A 24,738-nucleotide genomic window follows, 5' to 3' on the forward strand; every position below is an offset into this window, starting at 1 on the left:
GAGCATAATGAGCTAATGTTGAATATAGCAAAGGACCTTGGTGTCACATGTTTTTCAATAGGGCTAGAAAATGCCCCCCAAAGGGGGGAGGGGGGCAAGGGAGACCAAAATGAATGCTCTCACTTCTCTTTGTACTCTTCTTGAGCATGTAAAACAATCTGGTTCCAGAATGGGGACCCTTCCTTTTTTCATCCCTCCCTTCTCTCTCCCCATTAATGTATTTATTTAAAATTGTTTTATTATAGAATATTTCAGTTATATACAAAGTAAACAGAATAATATAATGAACCCCTGTGTACCTATCACCCAGTTTCAACAATTAATGTTTTTATTTTTAATTATGAAAGTAACAAGTGTATTGCCTAAAAGCAGGGGAGGGAAAAACCACCTATCCTACCAGACATAATCTTTAGTGACATTTTGATATGTTTTTTTCCTGTAAAGAAACTCATGGCATCATATTATTTTGATTAGGCTGCATTGTCACGTAATCTGTGTTGTAACTGTCTTCCTACATTCTGTATGGTCTTTTTAGCTGTCATTTTTAAATGGCTGCAAATGTTTCATTGAGTAAATGTGTTGTAAGCTCAGTTGGTTATAACCTTTTTTTTCCCTATTAAATAATGGCTCAGTGAATCTTTTCATATTTCACATTATTTTCTTGGGCCATCTCCTAGAAGTAGGATTCTAGGGTGCAAGACTTTGAAGCCTCTTGACACATCGCTAAACTCCCTTTCCTAGAGGTGAACCACTGTACATGCCCTTGGCAGCGGGTAAGAGTACCAGCTTCATTTTTGCAACATTTATTTCAGCAGCTTTCATGGTTCTTGTGATAATACAGGGCCGATTGCTTCTGAGATAGTCTCTTTTTCTCCTGACTCTTCCTAAATCAGACATTAATTCTTGCATGCTTCATTTCATTTTCTAGGTGTTTTCATGCCGACTAGGAAGTGAACATGATACAGCTCTTTCAATTGTTGATCCAGTACAAATTCAGGTGGAGCTGGTGGGGAATTCTTCTTATCAGAATAGTTCGGGATTGATGGATGCATTCAACAGTGAAGATTTCCCACCTGTCTTAGAGGTAATGTGGAAAAAATATATAACGTGTTGATACACTCGAACACTTTCCTGTGCAGGCATTACTTCTTTACTCTGAACCCTGGCAAGAAATTAGTTTCTTTAGCAAATGCAAATGAAATATGACATTGACTTTGTCCCAGAGGATCTTGTAATCTTGTAGAGGATGAAGGAGATTGTAATTGTCTGGTATAATCTTAAAGTTTTGTAAAAATTTACAGAAAGCAGAATTTGACATAAGTATTAATACTGATTGTGAGTGGAACTCAAGGTAAGTCAAGTCTGGGAGGAAGGGTAGGATGAAAATAGGCAGAGAGGAAGAGGGAGAGCATTCTACTTTGGAAGGAGCAAAGCCAAGGGCAGAATTGGCTCAGCATATGTGAAACAGAGTAAGGTCTGACTAGAACAAAAGCGTATGTAGGGAAGTAAGGAGGATATAAGGTGAGGCAAGGAAGATGAAGCTAGGCAAAGAAGTTTTCGGAATTTGTTGTTTTCTTTTTTTGGTAGATAGGACCATAGGGTATTGAGAAAGAGAAAAATCATTCTGATTTTTGTCTGAGGAGTTCCTCACAGGAAAAAGTAAATAAATAAAGCGCTATTTCCAAAAATTCAAATAGTTATCTCAGAGCCACCATTTTTAGAGTGGCCTACTCCTGGTGTCTATACTGCCTTACCAACAGTAGCTCAATTGCTAGTCTCTGAGGAAGACTGGGTTTCAGAGAATATTAATGTGAAACTGGACTCACACTAGGGTTATATCTGAATAAAGAAGAGGTAAATTTTGTTGGTTTGTCAGATGGTTTCAGAAATTTAAAAAATTAAATACATCAAAGCAAAATGGATGAACAAGATGTTGCTAATAAGGGCTCCAGACTGCCCCAGAGCCATTTTCTGATCCTGTGCTTTAATACTTGTATGAAAACGATCCCACTGAAACGTTAATTGCTCTAGTAATTTTTATACCTTAGTATTTTTTATTTGATAGGATATTGTGACTGCTTGAACTCATAGCTGAGACACCTTACCCCGTGTTCGTTAATGCTTAATTTCAAGATCTTTACAATCTTCTAAATGAGAAATTTGGTGTAGTGTCTGTTGAACTTATAGAATTAGAACTTAAAAAAGAGTTACATCTGTAAGAGGTATGGAAGCAAAACCAAGTACAATTAAAAAAAAAAAATGACCACCTTTTTTATTTCGTTAGATTCAGTTACAAGCCCTGGATATCAGACTCTCCTATAATGATGTTCAGCTGTTTCTTGCCATTGCAAAATCCATCCCTGAGCAAGCTAATACCGCTATGCCAGACTCGGTGGCCTTGGAGACCGACTCTGTTAGCAGTCACCTTCCCAGTTCATCTCGCGTCAGCGAGGAAATGAGAGAAGGGACGAGACGTACCTTAGATCCTGTCTTGGGTAGGTGTTTAGCTATGACCCACTCAGCCTTCCTCATAGCCTTCCTTTTTAACTCTTAAAGGTTTCCTTTTGCACAATTAAATTGTTTAAAGTATAATTGTATGTCATTAAGTGTAATTGTAAGTCATAAGTACGACTCTCTAATTTTTTTTTTTTAATTTAGAAACAAAACACCACAAACCAACTGATCTATCCTGTGCTATTTTCCTCTTATAATTTCTTCCAAACTTATATGACAATGCTAAGGTTTAGTTTTAAACTTTGAGAGTTTTCTTCGAAAGATATGTGGATAATACTGTTTTGGTTTTAAGCTTTTTAAGCTACAGTCAATATAAGGCAAAGATTCTTAAAATCAGGGTACGCTTAGTAGAAGTCTCTGATTAGAAACTCATTTTTGCCTAGAGAAATGAAGTGTTTTCGTCACCAGTTCCTGAGTTTTTTTTTCCAAATTAGTCTGAGGAATAATTTACATAAAATAATTTATAAAACCCATGTACTTTTTTTTTTTTTCTAGAGTTACAACTAGCTAGACTGCAGGAGCTGGGATTCAGCATGGATGATTGTCGCAAAGCTCTTTTGTTGTGTCAAGGTAATTCGAATGAGGATTTCCATTCTTCATTGTTTATCCTGATAATATGCTTCCTTCCCATTTGCTCCCCCGACCCCACAAGGTGACTTAGAGACCTGGAGCGTATTTAGAAGATCCTTCTTGTGTCTTCTGTGGACTGAATATAACCTTGGGCCAGTAAAAAATAGTGAGCAGCAATATTTTATGGTGGATGAGAATGTGGGCCCGGAAATGGACTGCCTGTGTTCAGATCCTTACTATGCCATGTATTAGCTATTTACTGGTAATGTTGGCTTCAAAATGGCCAATACTAGCCCATTGCAGCTCACTAATGCCTAGCATATTGATCTTCAAGTGTTCTATTTCATTTTTCACAACTTCCAGTTTTCCTTGATTCATGCTTCATTCATTCCACGTTCCTATAATTAATGGATGTTTACAGCTGTCCTGCCACGTCAGTAAATGAAGGTCCGTAAGGCTTTATTCTTTCCATGTCATTAGGGTCAACTGTACTCTGAGGAGGTAGCTCTTCCCCAGTTATATTTTGAGTGCCTTTCAACCTGAGGGGCTCCACTTCCAGTACTGTATCGGATAATGTTCTGTTGTTATCCATAGGGGTTTCATTGATAATTTTCAGAAAAAGAGCACCCGGCCTTTTCCTTAGTCTGTCTTAGTCTGGAAGCTCTGCTGAAACCATGGGTGACCTTCAAAAGACCTCTTTAAAATGTTAAAAAGTAAAGATGTCACTTTGAGGACTAAGGTGTACCTGACCCAAGACATTGTATTTTCAATCGCCTCATATGCATGTGAAAGCTGGACAATGAAAAAGGAAGACCAAAGAAGAGTTGATGTGTTTGAATCATAGTATTGGTGAAGAATATTGACTATACCATGGACTGCCAGAAGAATGAACAAGTCTGTCTTGGAGGAAGTATAGCCAAAATGCTCTTTTAAAAGCAAGGATGGCAAGACTCGGTCTTGCTTACTTTGGATGTGTCATCAGGAGGGACCAGTTGCTGGAGAAAGACATCATGATTGGCAAACTGGAGGGTCAGCGAAAAAGAGGGAGACCCTCAGTGAGATGGGCTGACAGTGTAGCTGCCACAGTGAACTCTGGCATAGCAATGATTATGGGGGTGGTGCAGGACTAGGCAGCATTTTGTTTTGTTATGTATAAGGTCGCTATGAGTCAGAGCTGACTTGATGGCCGCTAAGAACAACAATGCCCCTGGAATCAGTAGTGATGGCCCATCTTTCATTCTAATATTAGTAACTTGTATCTTCTGTTTTTCCCTTGGTTAGCCTAGCTAGAGGTTTATCAATGTTATTGATCTTGTCAGTGAGTTAGCTTTTAGTTTCATTGATTTTTTTAATTTTAATTTCTTTAGTAACTAAGACTTCTTAAGTAATAAAGATGATAATAGCAAATGATGTTTATAGAGCCTTTATTACATACCAGGCTTTGTTCTGAGAACTTTTCATGTACTCATTCATTTCCTCCTCACATCAGTCCTATAAGTGGGAGCTGTAGGACGCAGAGAGGTTAAGTAATTTGCCCAAGATCCAACAGCTAATAAATGCACAATTAGGATCTTGCATCAAAGCCCATCCCCTTAACCTCTTACCAGTGTTCATGTACTGGTCTCTGGTAATTTATAAGTATGGGATTACATTGCTTTTCTTTCTTTCTTTTTTTGGCTTTAGCAATCTGGTTGTATTCAAGGGGTTGTTGTTTAACAGTTGTATGTCACGCACACACAGTTCCCATATTGCTCGGTAGTCTCAAAGAATTTGTGATTTGGTTAAGACAAATTAGACACAATGTAAGAAATCTGAGAGTAATTACAAAGCAGCACATCAATATATGCAAAGCTGCAGAGTGAAGATTAAGTACTTAAGTACCAACTGGTTTAAGTACTTTTCTAAGTACTTAAGCACCTTCCCTCTTCTTGCCTGTCTTTCAACAGATGTCATAGTAGAGGAGGAATGGTTTCCTTGAGGCTTTTTGAGCCAGATCACAAAAGGTGTCGTAAACTTGAAGATACACAACAAAGAGGGCCTTGTTCTGTTTGCTTAAAAGCAGAATTCCTCTTATGCTAGTTTTTGTCTTTCCTTTTTTTTCTTAGTCTAGGAATACATCTGGGATCAAGACTGTCTTGGGCTGTCCAGTAGGTCCTTTAGACTCTGTTTCTCGATTTCCTGTGTGACTTGCTGGAGTGGCTGTGGGAACTGGCTGAACTGATCACCTTTTAATTTCTTTGAAGGCCAATTGAAAAAGGCAGCGAGTTGGTTGTTTAAGAATGCTGAGCCTCTGAAGTCTCTTTCCCTGGCCTCCAAGAGCCGAGATAGCCAGGGGACTGTGCCGGCACCGTTGGTCTCTGGAGTGGAGATTAAAGCAGAAAGTGTGTGCATCTGTTTTATTGATGACTGCATGGATTGTGATGTTCCTCTCGCTGAGCTCACCTTTTCCCGTGAGTATTTTCCTGATTTTCAGTTTCTTCTTGAGCATTCGCAGTGATTGCTGAATTATTCAGGGCCTGTCTTTTATGTTATTCATGCTCTCCTCTAGCTAGTAGTCTGGGTGAAATTTAGATAATGGTTTTACATATGTTTTTCATTATGAGTATGTTAAATAAATTCATATTCATTTGCCATATGTGGCCTTCAGCCTATAGCTTGGGAGTAATAGAAATTGTCATCGATGAAATTTCTGTTACATTAACAACTCTGCCTAAATAATTCCCAATCTCTTCATTTGGTTTATCTTTTTATGTACCTAAAGATTATAGTGAGCCCTGTTACTAAAGGCATTTAAAAGATGAGCTCTGAAAATAATGCTTCTATCATATTCATCTCTTGAAAATAAAGAATCAGAATCTTATTAGAAAGGTCACCTCCAAGTCTCCTCCATAGGGCCAGGTAAGAAGTGAGACACTGGTCATATGAGTTCATGTGGGGAGCAGAGTAGAAGTACCTTGTCCTCAAGCTCACCATGGCAAGCCAGGTTAGAATGAGGCCTGTGAGGAGAGCCGATGACACTCTTATTGCCGTGTTGACTTTTAATTTTCCATTGTTTTGACCTTGCCAGCCTCTTCTCCCTTCAAGCAAAATTCAGTTTTGGGCTTTAATCCAACCTTTGCCCGTTGTGGGAGTTTTCATTTTCCCTGCACCTCTAGGCACCACAAGGGCCACTTGATTAAGAGTAACAACTGGAATTTTGACTGCTTCCGCAAGTGTATTTTCTGCAGAGAATATTTAGATTGTTTCTTATTTTTCTGTGGTAATCTTAAAATTTTGAGCTGATGCTTATCAGGACATGAATGCTCTTATCACCCTGTCTTCTTTTCAGATAGTCAGGTGAAATATGTGGATGAAATCACTTTTTCATGTTCCCACAGGTGTTGGATAAATCTGGGTGCCAGGGCTGTGACTCCCAGTCTAGTGCCGTCGAGTCGATTCTAGGGAGAGGCAAATGAGGCAGTTGCCTCAGGTATAACATTTAAGACAGTGCCAATCAACTCAGTAATCAACATGAATAATATTTTTTAAAAAATTTACGAAATTCCATCATGTACAGAATATTAACATTTTGTATGTTTTCCTAGGAGACCATGAGTATTAGATACGACTAACATCTCTTTTTAATCTTTAACGTGACTTGTCTGCAAAAGACAGTTTGGGGTGCCCCTGCCCTGCTGCTGCACTAGATTGGCTTGCATTACAGGTCTGAATTTTCTTCAGCATGTGAGAACCAGCCCTGAAGGCTACGCCCACTTCACCCTTTCTGGAGATTACTATAACCGTGCCCTGTCAGGTCAGTATAAAATGCATGTTATTGTGGGATTTAAAAAATTAACTTAAATGATTGCCTGGCTTTATAACTACATGATATTTCACATGAGGGAAAGGGGGCGGGAGAGGGAAAGATTAAGAGCAAGTGACTGCAAGTTTTCTAAAAACTTATCTGATATGTTGCAACTGAAGTATTAAAAAAGAACTTTTCATAGTTACTTCTTTTTGATCCTTGAGTTTGGCTCATTCCAGACCATAAAATTGCTCAATAGCAAAGGATCCTTTGCTTGGCCCTGATTGTTAGTAGCTGAATTTCAAAGGAGATTTATGCCCAGTAAGCATCTTAAACTTCAGGTCTCCTCACACTCCTCATTGAACTTGTTTCATTAGGACTGTACTGAGTCAGGGATGATGTATAATCTTCCCTACCTACCTCCTCTGGCAAAACGCAGTTGATAGAGCAAGCTATTTTTCAGGAGACATAAAATCTGGATATTTTGCAAAGCTTTTTCAGGCCTCTTTCCATCCATTGGAAAAACCAAGGCGAGGGGCTATACAGGTTGACATTCAGGAATCATTGTATAACAGGGCCAACCAGTTTGAGCCGTGAAGTTCTTTGCCTTAAGAACATTTAAAGAAATTCCCATCAGAATGCTTAGTAGATGTGGACAGAGTCAACAGAGCTGTGCAGTCGAATGCTTAAGCCTGAGTGATTGCTCCCTTCGATTTCAGTGAGAAATTAGGCCTGGTTGTTGGGCTGTTGCTTTTTCTTCTAGAGTTCATGTCACATTTATTTTTACATGTTAGTTAACATTTCCCCTTTCTGTTCTGGGTGTACTTAAAGGTGGCACCCTTATTTCCTAATTGTTCAAAATGTTTAACTTCAGAATAATGACCCAGATCTTGCTAGTTGAGAGAAACTCTTGCAAGGCATATGGTAGCTATTTTTCTGAGAATCATTTATTTTCTCAGACCACATATTGCTTACTTTTAAAGTTGCGTGAACACATTCAGGCCACTAAGCGATAAATGATGTGAGGAGACTAATGTACTTACTTTATGCTGCACATTGGGTTGAATTTGGGTAGGTGAATCAGCTGGTCTATGGCTGATGGAGAGAATGTATTTGGAAATTCGTTAAAAATTAACTATTCTTGAAAAGTCGAGCCTTTAGAACCACAATGAGGTACCATTTTACACCCAACAGATTATCGAGAACTAAGTGGAACAGTAATACTAAGTATTGGTGAGAATATGAGCAGTAGAACTCTTACTTCCTACTGTGAGTATGAGCATACCCAACAACACAGCAGTACACTTCTTTTAAGTGTATACCCTAGAACAACTTTGGCCAGTGTGTATTAGGAAACAGGAAACCCTGGTGGTGTAGTAGTTAAGTGCTATGGCTGCTAACCAAGAGGTCGGCAGTTTGAATCCACCAGGCGCTCCTTGGAAACTCTATCGGGCAGTTCTACTCTGTCCTGTAGGGTTGCTATCAGTCAGAATTGACTTGATGGCAGTGGGTTTGGTTTTTTGGTTTTATTAGGAAATATGTACAAGACTCCTTTTAGTAGTGTTCTTCCTAATAGCAGTAAAACTGGAATCAGCTAAATGTCTTTCAGCAGCAGAATGGATAAATAAATGGTGGTATGTTTATTAATGGGTTACTGTTCAGTGGTGAAAACGAATGTACCGCAGCTGCGTGCATCGAAACAAATGAATCTCAAAGACATGTCGTTGAGCAAAAGTAGAAAGCTGTGAAAAAATGCATACTCTTGAATTCCATTTAGGTAAAGACTGTGAACAGAACAAAGTAATCATCGTGCTCTTTAGAAATATACACGTGTTAAAACCATAAAGAAGAGCAAGGGAATGATTAATGAAAAATTCAAGATAATTGCTACCCGCAGTTGGGTGGGAGAGGAAATGAGGTGGGGGAGTGGCACTCAGGGACGTCAGAGGAACTTGTGATTTTCTCTTAAGCTGGGTACATGAGAATTTGAGGTATTATTTTTTAAACTGTACATGTGTGTTGTTTATATACTTTTTGTACATATATTTTAAGATTAAAATAAAAAGTTAATGACCCTTCAAAGATATCTACTTGACTCAACTAATGTATTATTGATGTAACCAGGAGAATCAACTTTAGTATTTATGCCACTGTATTACTTTTCAACCTGAGTCTGAAACTTTTTTCATTAAGAGGGCCAAGAGTAGATACTACTTACCCTTGAGCAGAAGGCATATATACTCTTTGCCCTCCTTCCTACCATTTCTGGAAGACCATGGTGGGGGTACATATAACTTCTTCCACTTATATCCTCTAGACAGCCCAGCCATCTGTAGGGTGACCCATAGCTGAAGATGGTGCTTTCATTGTGAGATTAAGTTGGAAATAGAAAGCTATTAAGCTATATAGTTTGTTTTTGCTGAGCATTTGTGAATAGCGTTTCCCTATAAGCTCTTGTATCTGCTGAACAGATGTCTTATTTCCTGTGTTCTTTTAGGCTGGGAGCCATTTATTGAGCCATGGCCGTGCTCCGTATCCTGGCAACAACAGGCAGCCAGTCGTCTCCATCCTCCTCGGCTGAAACTGGAAGCCAAGGCCAAACCCCGGTTGGATATCAATATCACTTCTGTACTAATTGGTGAGTAGAGGGTTGTCGTTAGAAGATTGGTAACGTTTTTGTACACAAATTCCTTGTCTGAAAGACTGTTAATCTTGGTTTAGACAGTACTAAGGCCCATGCCAGACATCACTTCTTCATGGGTGTTTGTCTGATGAACCCTAACCTGGCCTTATGATTCTTCTCAGCCCAGTGTTACAGAGTTGGCATTCCATGTTAATGCTGTAAGTGATCAAGCAAGAGCTTAGGCTACTTTGGAAACATAGGTGTCCGTGATGATCTTTCTCCTCACTATGCTTTGTCACTGGCTTTATTAAATGTTCTGGCAGTGAGTTCAGATTTATCCCTCAGAAGCTATTTATAGAATATTCTTAAAAGGTGTGATTTGGACCTTGTCTTTATAGCAGGGTAAGTTGCCTGTACTGTTTCCTGTAAGATATCATGTTGATCTGACTATGAAAATGACTTGGTTAAAGGGTCACCAAGCTAATGGCATGTGTTCTGAAAGCTTCTTTGGCAACACTGAATTGCACATTCCTAGATTAGATGAAACTGAATCAGAACCACTCTGTCCTTCTAAAGTAGAGTAACATAATCACCACTCTGATAGTGCCCACCTTTGCTGTGAAAATTCACATTAATTAATGGAATTATTGATCTGTGCAGATCTGATGGCTGGCAATGCTGTAGTTACCTCTGAGTGAGAACACATACTGCTGCAAATCTGAATTTTCTTCAGTGTGCGAGTTGTGTTGAGGCTGGATATTAGAACGTCCATTGTCTCGTCCTGTGTCAGAGTAAGGGGGAGAGAGTATATAGTGAAATGAGACTATAATTTTATCCATACAAAAAATTTAAAACCATTGCTTTAAATGATCAGATTTAACACGTTCAGTTGCCTAGATAGTAATGTCACCTGTGTGTAGTAAATTCGCCTCACAATCCTTCTAAATTCTATTATTTGTGACAGCGCATTGTGTCTCACATCTGTCAGTCTGCAAGGTTACACAAAGTTTAGTAGTACTTTGAAAAACTGCAGTAAACAAGAGCTTCCTTCAGACAAAAGCATTCTTCTTGGTATTTCTGATGAGCATCTGTCTATTTAAAAATATCTTCCAAAAAGTATCCTCATCGGTGATGAAACTGGTTTTTTTTTTTTTTTTTTTTAACCTTCAATTCCTCATTCCTTGTACTGAGATGAAACCCCAAAACATCGCTGTGACCTGTTAGTGTTTAAATCTCATATCTATAGCTAAATATTGAGACCTGAAGGGCAGAAAATAATAATTCATGCTCCAAAAGTATAGTGTCTTAATTAGTTTAAAAAAGTTCTTCATCCAGGTATGGTGCATTGTCAACCTGCTGGTCCCATTATAGTTCTCCCCTCAAATAAGAGCTGTCAGCTGGATTTCAACCTCCCGAGTTTAACTTTTTTAATAGCCTCCTAACTGGCCTCTCTGCCCCCAAAACCCTTGCCCTTAGCATGGTATGCCCTGTTCTTCACAAATCAATCTGTTCTCTTTTCTAGACATCTTTGTTATGTCCATACCCCAATATACTGTGCCGAGTCCACATAAGAGTATTCAGTGTTCTGTAAATGTACCACGTACTTTCATATCTCGTTGTCTTTCCCTCTGCCTGGAATGTCACCCTACCCCTAATCCCACTGGTAAACTCTAATCTCTACTTGTCCTTCAAGGCCCAGAACAAAGTTTCCCACCACTCAGAAGATTTCTCTGGACTTTGGAACCCTCTGCCCCGCACCCCCTGCCACACACACATTTCCACAAAGGCAGAATAAATCCCCCCTCTCTGTGCTCCCATAGAATGTTATTTATATCTGTTTTAGTACCTTTCACATTGTGGCATAGTTTTGTGGTGATATTAGTTTTGTTAACATTAATCTCTTCTACTAATGTGAAATTCTCTAGGGCAGAAATTTTCTTAGACCCTAGCCTAGTGCTTAGCATGCAGTGAGGCAGTCAATTAAAACTTGCTCTGCTGAATTGAAATGATTTGATGTGAATGCTCAATCTTTTATACTTCTATTCTTAATATCTTTGGGGACTTCTTCCTAGACCAGTATGTTAGTACCAAAGAATCATGGATGGCAGATTACTGTAAACAGGACAAGGAAATAGATTCAACGAAATCAGAAGACTGGATGGGCTCTTCAGTGGATCCACCATGCTTTGGACAAAGTAAGATTTTTCTCTGCAGATGTCTAATGAAATCGCTGTTGAGCAATGTTTCACTGAGAAATCCAAATAGAACCATTATTCTTTGTGGAAAAATGATCTTCTATAGTCCCATTCAAGTCTTTGCAAGATGCAGTTTTCTGGTACAAGCTACTGAACTTCTAATATGGGCTCTAACCCCACCTTTATGGGGAAGAAAGGATGTGCAGCAGACAATTCCTTAATTCTTGTCACATTGCGTTTCAATGGGCGACCCTGGTAGTAAAGCAAGCTCAGCCGTGGGGGGGTTTGTGTTTTACTCAGCAAAGCATTGGCTTTTGAATTGATTAGATTTTTTGACTGTTTAGAATTTCTTTTCAGTCTTCTAAATCTAGGTAAAAAAAAAAAAAAAAAAGGTGAAGGGTTTGTATATATTCTTGTAAAGGGGGGAGATGGCAGGATCCCATGGGGAAATTTTTTTTAAAGGAACACATTGTATTCATAAAGTATAAAAGAATTGAATGCCTGGCTCCTTGAAGAAAGAGGAGTTGTTTGTTCTCCGTTAATGATGTTTTCTTTCCTTGTTTAATGCCTCACCACTGAGCTCAGTTTTCCTCCGAGCTGGGGAAATTGTGATGGACAACTGCATGACCCTTAGTTGTTCCACATGCCATTGTCATCCAAATTTAATGCAGCCCTAGCTCTTTCAGTGTGGTTTCTTTTGGGAGTCTTGGCTGGACTTCACATAGCTCATGAATACTTAAATATTCCATCTGGTCTACAAACGTGTCATGGGAAGATGGGTTTTCTTAGGGTATGAAATATTTGAACTGGTTCATCTCTCCTCAGGGTGTATAAGTGGACTTTCTATCTGCCTTGTACTTCTAGAAGGAGAGACAAAGAAATGTCAGCTGTGCTTGCTCTCTGTAGTCCCAGGCTGCTGCTTCTGAGTCTCAAGGTCATTGCTTTAGGAGCCAGGGCTTTTCAGACATCATCGGCTTCAATTCTGCCTCCCTATAGCCTTCCCAATTTGTGTGTCAAGAAAATATAGTCTACCCAGAAGGCTGTGAATAATCTCTATAATATGTAATGTATCTCTGAAAGTGTGTTTCTAAGGAACATTGTTCATACGTGGGGATCTTAAATCCAGGGCAGTGTAAACACTGTGAAGGCCTAGTCTTCAGGATTCTGGTGAAGGTTTTCTTTTGTTCCTCTCTTTTTTTGTTCTTTTTTCTTTTATTCTCTTTCGCTCTCTCTTGTGAATAAGCTGCCTTATCTATGTTAAATGCCAGTGCTAAGTTAAAGCTTCATTTTTACTTATAATACATTTTTATTGTTACTTAGGCTTATAAAGATGTAATGTACCTTTTTAATTAGATATAACTGAATGTACCTAAATATCCAAGCCTCTTTTCTTACTGGAAATTCCTGGGTGGTATATAGTTGTATTCTTCTAATGGATCTGCTCAAATGATTGTTGGTGTTTGTTTGGAAAGTCAGTAGGCTTGAACCTTGGTGAGCTGATCACAGACTTTAAGGTCTTAAATTCAAGACCATTTAGTCATGTCCCACAAAAGCTGTGCTCTTTATTCAGGCCAGCTTCAAATATGAACCCTTGGAACAGAGATTCTTAATATGAAATTCAGCCTATAGGAGCTGCTGATTTCTTACTGTTTCTTTAGCAGGGGAAAGAAACTATTGGCCTCATTTTTGACATAATTGGTGGCCTTGTTCAGTAAGGGCCGAGATTCCACAGGTAAACCTGGAAAGCATGGCTCCTTATTGAATTTGTTAGTTTTAGATTCCAAGAAAACTTTATAAAAATCTCAAATGTAAATATTCTAAAAACGTCCATTTTTAATTTAAACTTCAAACAGTACTGTGTGATAACTCCTTAATAGAGATTGTTCAAATTTGGAATCACACTGACTCTGTGCTCTGAATTTTTGAGAACCCTGGGGAATTAGCATTCTGCTACTTGCCTTTTCCAATTTTGAATGGAGTAATCCCCTCTAAGGCTGTATTGATTGGTTTTTGTAACTTGTCTCTGCCATTTAAGAAGGTACATGCTTTAAATTAAAAATTCTCAAAAGGCTTGTCATTTTTCCAGAAAGTGTTGTGAATACATTTTCTTCTCCAATTCAGGAAAAAAAAAAAAGAGCATGCTACTTTGACACAGCCTTCACTGTAGTGGCTGGCGTAAAAAAAAAAAAAAAATGCCCTCTTCACATTGTCACGTGCACTCTTAGTAATCACTGAAGGGAATGACCGTATAGTTGCATGATGCTTGCCGTTTTTATAATGTACTCTATTTGTGCTTATGTGTTGGAGGTGAGCCTTCTTATTCACTGTATTTATTCTTACCCTCTAACTTTGTCTCTCCTGTCTACCAGGCCTCCCCCTTGTCTACCTTAGAACTAGGAGCACAGCCAGTCTGACTAACCTAGAGCACCAGATCTATGCTAGAGGTACAGTACAGCCAAGCGAGGGCTTGCTTTATGTTCCTGTCTCAAGAACTGCCTTGTACACTGATTTTCTGTGAATGGGAGCCGAATTGGGTACACCCAGTTGTGAGTACTTTGCCTTAGTAAGAGGAAAGAACATTTCCAACCAATGAACAGAGTGGCAGCTTACATCAGAAGTAAGTGGTGCGCCAATTCTTATAGTATCTCTCTTCCATCTGCCTTAACCTTTGATGGAAATGGAATAAACTCCACAGTGTATGATGCAGAAATATCAAATGTCAGTTAGACGTCATTTCCTATGTTGAAATGCAAGTAAACGGAAGAAAAACATCCTCCATTAAGCAGTGTTGCAAGTCTGTGGTTATAAAAAAAAAAAAAAAAAGTGGTTATAGAATACATTTATTCTTATGGTAATGCAAGGAGCTTTATGGAATAGGAGCTATGATGATCAAGAATAGAGCTAAGAAAACCTTTCCCAGTAAATAATTGCTTAGACACAAATCTTGATTTCTTTAGAATTGAGTTTAGGTGCTTAGGAGATAGAAAAGAAAATGTTCTTTATTTCTATCTCTGACCTTTTAAGGTTTGTTGAGAATTTGACTGGTAAGTGAATATGGTAGAAAATACCTTAAACCTTAAGGAATCGGAATCCCAAGACAATCATGTCTTCATTTGTTTTAAGAAATGTGATTTAATTTGAATGATTTATGTTTGTACTTGGCTGACACCAGATCCTAGGTCATGGTGTATTTTATTAAAAAAAAGCCATTTGAGCTTCATCTACCAAGAGTCCCACCCAGTAACCCAGTGCCGTCGAGTCGATTCCGACTCATAGCGACCCTCAAGAGTACAGACAGGGTTATTGATACGTGGGGGGCAGTACGATGGCTCCCCCGACCCCCCGGAAGGTTTTACCAGGATGGATGTTTAAGGGAGGGCTCACACAGAAAGCCTATGACTGAATCTTCATTTATTCATGAATTGGTACTCATAAGCTTTTCTGTATGTTACTTAACCTTTCAGGCTAAGCAAAGCATTATTCCTGTTTAGCTGATGAAGACAGAGAGACTTAAGTAATTTGTCTTCATTCACATGACTGCTAGTGGCAGGCCTGGGACTTTAATCTATTTCTTATGGTTTACAAACCAGGTCCTTTCTGATCAACTGAGCTGCTTCTATAGCATGAAAACCTACATTGTTTATAATGGCCAAATTACCCTGTAAAACGAGGCATTTGGAGCTGAACTTGGACAGGAGGAGCTTTAAGTTCTCTCAGCCCATGAAGAAATGAGGGTTGGTCTCCAGAGGCAGATTTTCCGAGGCCACCAGGGAATGGTGTTCTCCTTGATGGGCTTGGGAATTTTTGTCTCTGGTGCTGTACCAACGGCAGATACACACTTTGGACCCTGATGCTGGAGTTGCCAGATTTACCCCCTGGTGTTGGTTCTGGATTTGTGTGCAAATTTTTATCCTTAGAGAAGTGGGTCACTGAAGTCTGTGGTGGTATGTCTGTTGACTTCAAGAGCTGGGTGACCCAAGCAGTGTGTGCCCATGCTAGTTAATTCCAAAGCAGTGGACCTGTGAATTCTTTTATGTCGATTCCCAGCACTTGATGCTGTTATTACTCGCTGATCAAAGCCACTTGCCACCTGTTCTTTTTAAATCTAATTTGCAAATGGAAACTTACAGTCTGGCTCACAGTGGGATATGAAAGCACATCTGGCTTCTTTTCCTCCTGGGTCCTTTATCTACTGTAATAAAAGCAGCTCTCTCAGTGCACGTGGAGTGGGAGGCGCCTTTCAAAGTGCCACAGTAAATGCTGTTTACCCTTCAGACAGCTCTTAAATTTTTTACTTCCCCTCTGCTCTTGTCAGCAGCCTCACAGCTACTCCTTAATTTTCTACTTGAGTACTTTTTTTTTTTTAAAAGCAAACCTTGGGAACTAAGTGAGGCCACTGGGGTGAGAAATGGGTATATCCTAGGTGAAGATTATCTTTCAGAAATATTTGGGGTGTCTCTAAGCGACTGACAACAAAACAGTGGAGTCACACCTGAGACTGCAAGGTTATTTAGCATATCACTGTTCCTCAGACTCCCTTGAACCCTGGTTGCTCCCAAAATAGAACTTGCCTTAACCTGAAACTGCTTGCTTTGCAGTGTTTGTAGTGCTAACTCCTGAAAACTTTTGAAGAGATAAAAAGGGATAAAAAGAAAGTGATTGATTTTTAAAAGGCACGGGTAATTACTGATTTTTACGATGCTGCCCCGGCGCTCACTCTGGAGGTAGTAACAAGCTGTGTGTGCTGCACTTTGCTTTCACCCTGCTGTTGGCAGGCAGCAGCTGGCCCTGTGAGATGAATTTAATTTTGCTCTAATGTTCTCCTCAGTCAGCGCCTGCCGTCACCTCTAGATGTCATTTCCCCACAGCTGCAGACCATTGAGTCATGGTCTCGCTCAGGCTCTCTTTGTGCTTTGAAACCAGAAAAACCAAACCCACACACCCACTGCGGTCAAGTCGATTCTGACTCATAGCGACCCTATAGGACAGAGTAGAACTGCCCCATAGGCTTTCCAAGGCTATAATCTTTGTGGAAGCAGTTTGCCACATCTTTCTACTTTGAGGTTAGCAGCTGAGCGCTTAACCGCTGATCCACCAGGGCTCCTTTTGTGCTTTAAAGCTGGACACAAAATGCAGTTGGGCCGCGCCCTTTTTGTTGGTGCGCGATGTGGTGTGAGCATGCTGCCGGGAAGCTTCCCTCCTCTGGGTGCTGTGGCCTCTCTGGCTTTCGCTGCTCTCACTTTTCGTGGCAGTAGAGGAGATGCAGGCGCTGACTAAGAGGAGCAGAGGCACCTCTTCTCATCAGCTTGTGGTTCTGTGTCCCGACTCAGACCACACCGCACGGGCATTGGTGCTGATAGACGGCTCCCGAGGCAGCCCTCTGGCCATCCTGGCCTTGCGCTTCTCTGATTTCTTACAGCATTTACAGACAGGCCAACACTCTAGCATTTGATTAGTTAGAGTCCTGTAACGATCAGTGTTCCTCTTCAGTTTACCCAACTAGAAGCTCTTTTGTGAAAAGAAGATTTTATGCTCCTTTTGAAGCCTCCATCCAAACCAAAAACCAAACCCACTGCCGTCGAGTCGATTCCCACTCATAGCGAGCCCATAGGGTTCCCAGGGCTGCCAATCTTTATAGGAGCAGACTGCCCCATCTTTCTCCCACCAAGCGGCTGGTAGTTTCGAATTGCTGACCTTTCAGTTAGCAATGATTGCTTTGGTAGCATCCATTAAAAAAAAAAAGCAAAACCAAACCTGTTGCCGTCAAGTCAGTTCTGAGTCATAGTGACCCAACAGGACCAAGAAGAGCTGCCACATACGGTTTCCACGGAGCACCCGCTGGATTTGAACTGCTGGCCTTTTGGCTAGCAGCCATAGCTCTTAACTACTACGCCACCAGGGTTTCCAGTAGCCACCAGTAGCTTCCATAGTACCCACCATATACTAGGTGGTCAGTGAAAATGAACTAAATTTTCATTTAAAAAGCTTTAGGATGGGATAGCTCTGGTTTTTCAGAGAGGGGGAAAAATATAGAGAACAGGGAAGAATGTTTTTATTTTGCTAAATCACAGTTCAGCTTATATGCATAATATAATGTTTGTTTGAAGAGAAGTATTAACATAAAGGCTTTTTGGGCAAGTTTAACTAAGTATGTGTGGTATATCTTGCCATCATTTGGCTTACCTATTTAGAATGTATTTTTGGGGAGTAATATTGGAGAACAGAATCATTCCTGTTCTTTCTATTTCTGTTTTTTTCTCGATTCCAGCCAAGTTAGGTCCTAATACCTTCCTTCTGGAGGCTTTATCCATGAGAGGTGTGGGAGAATTGGTGACTAGCAGAGGTGGTCACATGTCACAACTGGTTGTCAGAGGGTGGGACCAAGTCATCCTCTACCCACTGCCATCAAGTCGATAGTGACTCATAGCAACCCTAGGACAGAGCAGAACTGCCCGTAGGGTTCCCAGGGCTGTAAATCTTTACGGAAGCAGATTGCCACGTCTCTCCCGTGAGTCATGCCTTAACAGGCAGCAAATACGTGGACCTTCTATTTGTCCTATCTTTACACCTGTGGCAGTTTCTTCTTTCCTCCACCTTTGGCCCCTTTGCACAAGAAGCAATTCTGGGCGGTGTCTCCAGGTACGGGGAGGACCTTTGCCACTCAGATACAGGCATGTGCTAACAGCCTTCTTTTTTTTCTTAGCAGAGGTGAAGACCCCCAAGCGTCGGCAGCCCTTTGTCCCTTTTGCTCTCAGAAATCACACGGGATGCACTTTGTGGTTTGCCACCCTGACCACCACGCCCACCAGGTAAGGAGCACCCAGTCTGTTGCTCTGAGCCGTCTCTGCCCCTGAAGCCTCCTGTGTCCTAGCCCAGCAGAGCAAGGGTTATGTTTGGATCAGTCACTTACCATGTTGCTGGGATTTCTGATGGAGGTTCCGATTCTGTGTAGAATCTGTAGTCAGAGAAGTAGGTCTTAAGTCTGAAATACCCAAATTATGATCTTGATCCTGGAATGCATTACACTTAAAGTAAAAGTCAAGCAGATTAAGGGCATGAGTAGGACGTGTGGATAGGAGAGTCTTTCTGCCTTCCCTCCTCAGTCTTTTTTTAACCTTCAGCCTTTAAGTAATGGTATATGGTTATTAAACCAAACATTTTTTCATTCTTCTTCCAAGACTGCTTTGAGAACATTTCTCCCCAAAAAGAATAATCTTCCAAACCTAAAACACACTTCAGCCCAGATGGAATTGGGTGGAGTTTAGAGAACAAATGAGAGTTTACCTAAGCCAAGTGAGAACCTCTGTGACAACTTTCTGCCTGTTGAGACCTTGGCTCAACTTTGCAAATACACGCTGATCTTTCCAGTTTAGGTAATGAAGTAAGTAACACAATCCACTGATTTGAAACCACATTTCTCCTGCATCCACAAAGTGTAATAATGCTCTGAAGGTGAAGAATTGTTTTTTGTTTTTTACTTAGTTTAGGTCTGTTAAATTCTGGATGGTAACTTACTGCTACTTTTTAAAAATCATGCGTTAGTTTGCATAGCACCCTGTGTACCAAACTCTACTGCTGCTGGTGGTGAGTGATTTTGTAGTTGTAGCTTTCAGCCATATTCAAAGTTGCCAGTAAGTTGTGACTGACCATGAAGGTGACTTTAGTTCCTGCCCTTGTAGACCATCCTTTACAGGCAGATTATATAGCCTTATTGTTATTCCTGGGAGGGCTTGGAGCCCAGCACAGAGGTCTATGTAAGAGAGTCAGGGAGGAAGAAGGACGATCTGATACCATCTGATTTGGTTCCAGGGCTGCACTGTCTCACAGTGGGAGTCCAGGGCTAGTTCCAGAAGAGAATGGAACATTGCTTGATGATGGCCACAATGTTAGTGAATGGCGAGAAGTCCTCACTGGTGAAGAGATTCCCTTTGAATTTGAAGCAAGAGGAAAGCTAAGACACAGGTAAAGCAGGGTTTATTCTTCTCCCTTAAAAAAAAAAAAGTTATTCACAATAGCCAAAAGGTGGGAACAATCCAAGTGTCCATCAACAGATGAATGGATAAACAAAATGGGATTTGTAATACAATGAGTATTATTCCGCCATAAAAAGGAATGAAGTTCTGAGACATGCCACAACATGGATGGACTTTGAAAACATTGTGCTAAATGAAGTAAGCCAGACACAAAAGGACAAATATTGTATGATTCTCTTTATCTGAAATATCTAGAATAGGCAAATTCCTAGAGATAGAAAGTAGATTCATGGTTCCCAGAGGCTGAGTGGGGGAAGGGAGGCATTGGGGAGTTATTACTTAATGTGTATGGATTTTCTGTGGGGTGATGAAGAAGTTTCGGAAATAGATAGTGGTGAGGCTTGCACAGCATTGTAAATGTAATTAATGCCACTGAATTGTACCCTTAAAAATAGTTAAAATGGCAAATTTTGTTATATTTTTTCTATAATAAAAAAAATAAGTATCAATGACTGCCTTCTCACTTTTCTTATTGATGACTTTAATGTTTTCTTTTTAAAAGATATTTTAAAGGTGAGTGTTTCCTTTTTAAAAAGGTAAAGATTGCCTTGCTATCTTGGAAATACATTTGAAATGTATTTGATGTGTGAGGGTGATAACCTGTGTGTTTCACATGATTTCATTGATGCATAGACAGGCTATATAATAATTCTCAAGTTCTTTGCATCCTGGCCTGTTTTTCATGATGTCACATATTCTTCAGAGGTTCCTAAAGCGTGTTGATTTCAATTTTAAGATACATATATGCTGCATAGTACTTTTAGCAAGCAGAAGTTTTCAGGAAGTAAAGCCAACGATGATTAGATGTTCTGATTCAAGAAGAATAAGAGTAATTCATCTAGGGAGACTGCCAGCTGATGAACTCCTGACATAGCCAGCCAGAAGACTAGAGGAAATGCGAGAGAAGGTGATGTCCAATTACTCAGAGATTATAAAATGTCTAATAAAGTGTCCCATTATTTGCAAACATTTTTAAATGGAAGGCCTACCCAGTGGGTAGTGAATAGGTTAAAAAAAAAACAAAACCTGTTGCCATCGAGTTGATTTTGACTCATAACGACCCCATAGACAGCGTAGAACTGCCCCATAGGGTTTCCAAGGCTGTAATCTATACCGAAGCAGACTGCCGCATCTTTCTCCTGTGGAGCAGATGGCGGGTTCAAACCGCCAACCTTTTGGATAGCAGCTGAGTGCTTTAACTGCTGTGCCACTAGGGCTCCTTTTGTGAATAGGTTAAGATTTCAATATTTGAACCTCCTATTTGCTTTCAAGCTGAGCTGAAATTTAAGAACTTGGCTCCAGCCTTCTATGGTCATATGCTTCTCATGGTGCATTAAGCCTTTGTGTGCAAACCTGGTCCCAAGTCAAACACTTCTTCCTTTTGTGCACCTTCATACCAGTACATACTACTCTTCGTAGCAAGGACACTGAACACATGGGCCCCCAGGGATTTTGCAAGAAAAAAATGTTTGAACAAAGATCACTCTGCTGGGCGCATGGGCCTGGAATCTATGTTAGCGTTTCCAGAGATGGTGTGCATTTTCCTGTTCTTCTATGAAGATTTCAGAGAAGCTAACTATGGAACAGTTGGCAATATTTCTCAGTCAGCCTGTCTCTCTGGTATCAGAAAGGGTTTGACCTCTTTGTCACTTCTGTTTTTTTAGTTTCTCTGTTTTGCAACCCATTTCAAGCTCCACTGTTCTGCTTGGATTTATCAAAATAAATGTCTTCTCTAGCTCCCCCCCCCCCACCCCACTTTGGCACACTCTACCTTACTCCCTCCTTCTCCCCTTCCTGTCAGCCTCAAATTCAGTTCCCCGTTTCAGGCTTCTGGCTTGAATTAGGCAAAATCTAAAATAGAATTAAACGTGCAATTTCCTCCTGTTCCTCCTGTTCTGCCCACTGCCTTCTGCTCCAATTTTGGCCGAGCACTTCAGCCCTAAAACTCTGAGGGCTCTGTCTCACATAACCTGTCTACAGCCATATGGGGCTGGAGCCAAACAGCTAGATGTGGTTCTAAGAGAAGGAGGACGTTCAACAAAGGAACCAAGAAGAGTTGTTGTTTTATGCGTTTCTAAGGGTATGGTTGTGTGATTAAATTGTCAGCACAGCATTTTTACTACCCCACTGAAATGATTTTAGCTGATGTCACTGTTTTATAAATTGGTGAGGGGGCTGATGGTGGAGCGACATGGGCCGGTGTTACGAGCTTTGCATGATTTTTGTGGTAGGAAGGTAGGTGCCCCTGCAGTCTTGCGCAAGCTTTACAGATCTTTCAATCTGTGTTGTAAGTGCAAAACCCAGTTAAAATATTCTCTTGATTTCCTTTGCGTTATGTACTCCCCAAAAGGTTTTGCCACCTGGGTTTTTATGTCATAGTATAGTCAATCAGATTGGAGACTTTGCTTGTACTTTTCTTCCCTTCTTGAGTGTGCTTAATGTCACTTTCTGTGTTTCACCAAATAGACACACCCATGACCTCCGGATTCATCAACTGCAAGTGAGAGTAAATGGCTGGGAGCAAGTGAGCCCAGTGTCTGTGGATAAAGTTGGGACCTTTTTCCGATACGCAGCACCAGACAAGAATTCATCGTCTTCTACGGTGCGTGACTGTAGAATGGGTATTTAATGGCATCACTGTGCCGTGGCCACAGCCCTTAAAGCCAAGCAGTCCAATGATTAAACATGTAATAGCCTGGCTTTAGTGAAATGTTCTTTATTTCCCCCTAGACTTAAGATTAGGAGCCCTGGTGGCTCAGTGGTTAAGCACTCGGCTGCTAACCAGAAGGTTGGTGGTTCAAACCCACCAGCCCCTCAGTGGAAAAAGAGGTGGCAGCCGGCTTCTGTAAAGATTTACAGCCTTGGAAACCCTACGGGACAGTTCTACTCAGTCCCATAGGGTCGCTATGAGTCGGAATGAACTCCATGGCAATGGGTAGACTTCATATTATTTCAGCTCAGTCATAGGCACTGGTAGCCAATATAGAGATAAGCCAGGCAGTGGTTAATTTCTGTAGAAAAACAAGGTTAAATTGGTGTTAACACATAACAGCTCGCCTGTGGAGATCCATTGCATACTCAGCTGACCTGACGGGCAGCTCACTGGCCTGCCAAGTATGTCTGGCTTTATTTCACACATTGTCTTTCCTTTATACACTGTCTCCTTTACATTTCTTATAACACTGCTCCTTTCTCCTTCTTGCTGTGTGTCCTCAAACCCTCCCCAGTGGCACAAAGACAGATGTCCCCTGTCACTTTATTTCTGATCACACGTACTCTTGCACACCTTTGCCCTAACTTTACCCCAGCCCAGGGGTAGGAAGGCCAGATGATGTAGGTGTGTGCCATGGAGCCCGGTGTCCTGGCTGATGTAGCCACTGTGGGTGCTCCCACCCAGTCGTCGTTCGCACCTCACGGGATAATTGCAAACCATTTTGGGTAGCCAGTCACGAGTAAGAAAGAGAAGATCTGCCAGAGATGTTGCAGCTTTCCTCAGGCTTGCTTTCTTCATGAGAAGTATTCCTGGGAAATGCTGTTCTCCAAGTCTTTGTTTCCGTCATTCCTCTCTGATGCCTGAAGTTTCTTGGAAAAAGCTTCTTTCTCTCTTACTTTTCTGCCCCACATTCATGTCTGTCAATGAGAGGCCTAATTCCCCCCTCCCCCATAGATACCATTCTAGCGCATTGAAGTTTTGAATCCACTGAATGGTTATAAAGTGAAGACAGTGTTGCTTTTCCCATATCTTCAAAAATAAGATGTTTTATCTTCATCATAAACCACACTTTACCTGAGAGTGTTTACAAACACCACGCTTTCAAGCAAATGATATTGTGATTGAATTTAGTGATGCCTGTTATCTTAGGTCTGTGCTGACTCTCTAACTTTTGGAATCCTTTTAGATCGGCAGCCCAAGCAGCAGAACAAATATTATACATCCCCAGGTTTATGTGAGTATGATTTCCTACTGTCAGCTATGTTTACTGAGTGTATGTACCGTGCCTGGACCATCACCGATACATATTTCTTTCTTTCTTTTTTTGGTAGTATGTATGTAACAAAACATATGCCATTTTGATATATATTTCTTGATGATCAGAGACTTTATGCCATATATGTGATTTGGAATTTCTCTTTGCCCTTGTTGATTAGTGATTACCTTCCTTTTGCAGGAACTTGCAAGAAAATGTTTTTCACCTAAGGTTGGTATGTGAAACTGAGTATTACAGGGAATGAGAAGAAAAGGCATATGTGGCCATCCAAGGTCTCCTTTTCCTTTTAAGTTCAAGTATAAATCAACCCTTGCATGGCTATATGCATTCCATAGGTTTGGGTCCAAAGGTCATAAATGTGTCTAAGAATGAAAATTAGATTTTTTTTTTCTTGTTTGGCTTTTGAAAATCATCATATGATGACATTAAGAACTGTATTCTGGTTTTTGCTTACAACTTCTCCCTGAGGATAGTAGGTTTTGAAATGTGAAATTTCAGGCAGGCCTGGAGGCAACAGTATTAAGGTTTAAAATGATTGTTCTTGGGCCTTGGCTTTAGTGGGGCATTATTACATGGGCTCAGTAGAAGCTTGAACTTTGGTGATAATTGTGACCAGGATTGAGTCCCTCTGAAAACACTCCAGAAAATTATAGTTTGCCCTTTCATTTGGACTTCCTGGAAGTCTTGGTTCAAAACATGGAGCTCTTCATTTTATGGGTTTATTAGGTTGGTTTTCACATACTGTTTGTTTTAATAAAAAGTTGGCAGTATGAAAAGCTTAGATGTGGAGACATTTGTTTCTCTAATAAAAAAGCATTGTCAGTATGTTCTGGACACTCATTCTAAAAATAATAGTTTTAGAAGCTTTCTCTTTTGGTGTACCTAATTTGGAATTTTATACTTTTTTTTTTTTTTTAATTTCTGGCACATTGCAGCAACAGAAAATGTGTTCATTGAATATGTGAACGAACATATGGAAAGAAGAAAGCAGTGGCTGCAACCCAAGACCAAAAATAAATAATTTCCCTCC

At 40.4% G+C, this 24,738-nt stretch overlaps 1 protein-coding gene across 6 annotated transcripts in view; it reads left to right on the top strand.

Moving 5' to 3' along the window:
• Positions 1–24,738, top strand: part of VPS13D (vacuolar protein sorting 13 homolog D) — a 273,685-nt gene that overhangs the window by 78,036 nt on the left and 170,911 nt on the right. For 4 of the 6 annotated variants that reach the window (XM_049877954.1, XM_049877958.1, XM_049877955.1 and 1 more), the window contains 12 exons: positions 929–1,084; positions 2,285–2,495; positions 3,010–3,084; positions 5,328–5,534; positions 6,788–6,877; positions 9,366–9,506; positions 11,564–11,686; positions 14,056–14,130; positions 18,393–18,495; positions 19,496–19,648; positions 22,186–22,321; positions 23,619–23,666. In XM_049877954.1, coding sequence (XP_049733911.1) covers positions 929–1,084; positions 2,285–2,495; positions 3,010–3,084; positions 5,328–5,534; positions 6,788–6,877; positions 9,366–9,506; positions 11,564–11,686; positions 14,056–14,130; positions 18,393–18,495; positions 19,496–19,648; positions 22,186–22,321; positions 23,619–23,666 — 1,518 coding nt within the window. Of the gene's footprint in view, positions 1–928; positions 1,085–2,284; positions 2,496–3,009; positions 3,085–5,327; positions 5,535–6,787; positions 6,878–9,365; positions 9,507–11,563; positions 11,687–14,055; positions 14,131–18,389; positions 18,496–19,495; positions 19,649–22,185; positions 22,322–23,618; positions 23,667–24,738 lie in introns of all 6 variants that reach the window. The other 2 variants (XM_049877956.1, XM_049877957.1) reach the window with 2 other exon arrangements.

This window comes from Elephas maximus, chromosome 3, assembly GCF_024166365.1.
Source record: "Elephas maximus indicus isolate mEleMax1 chromosome 3, mEleMax1 primary haplotype, whole genome shotgun sequence".
Lineage (NCBI taxonomy): Eukaryota > Metazoa > Chordata > Mammalia > Proboscidea > Elephantidae > Elephas > Elephas maximus.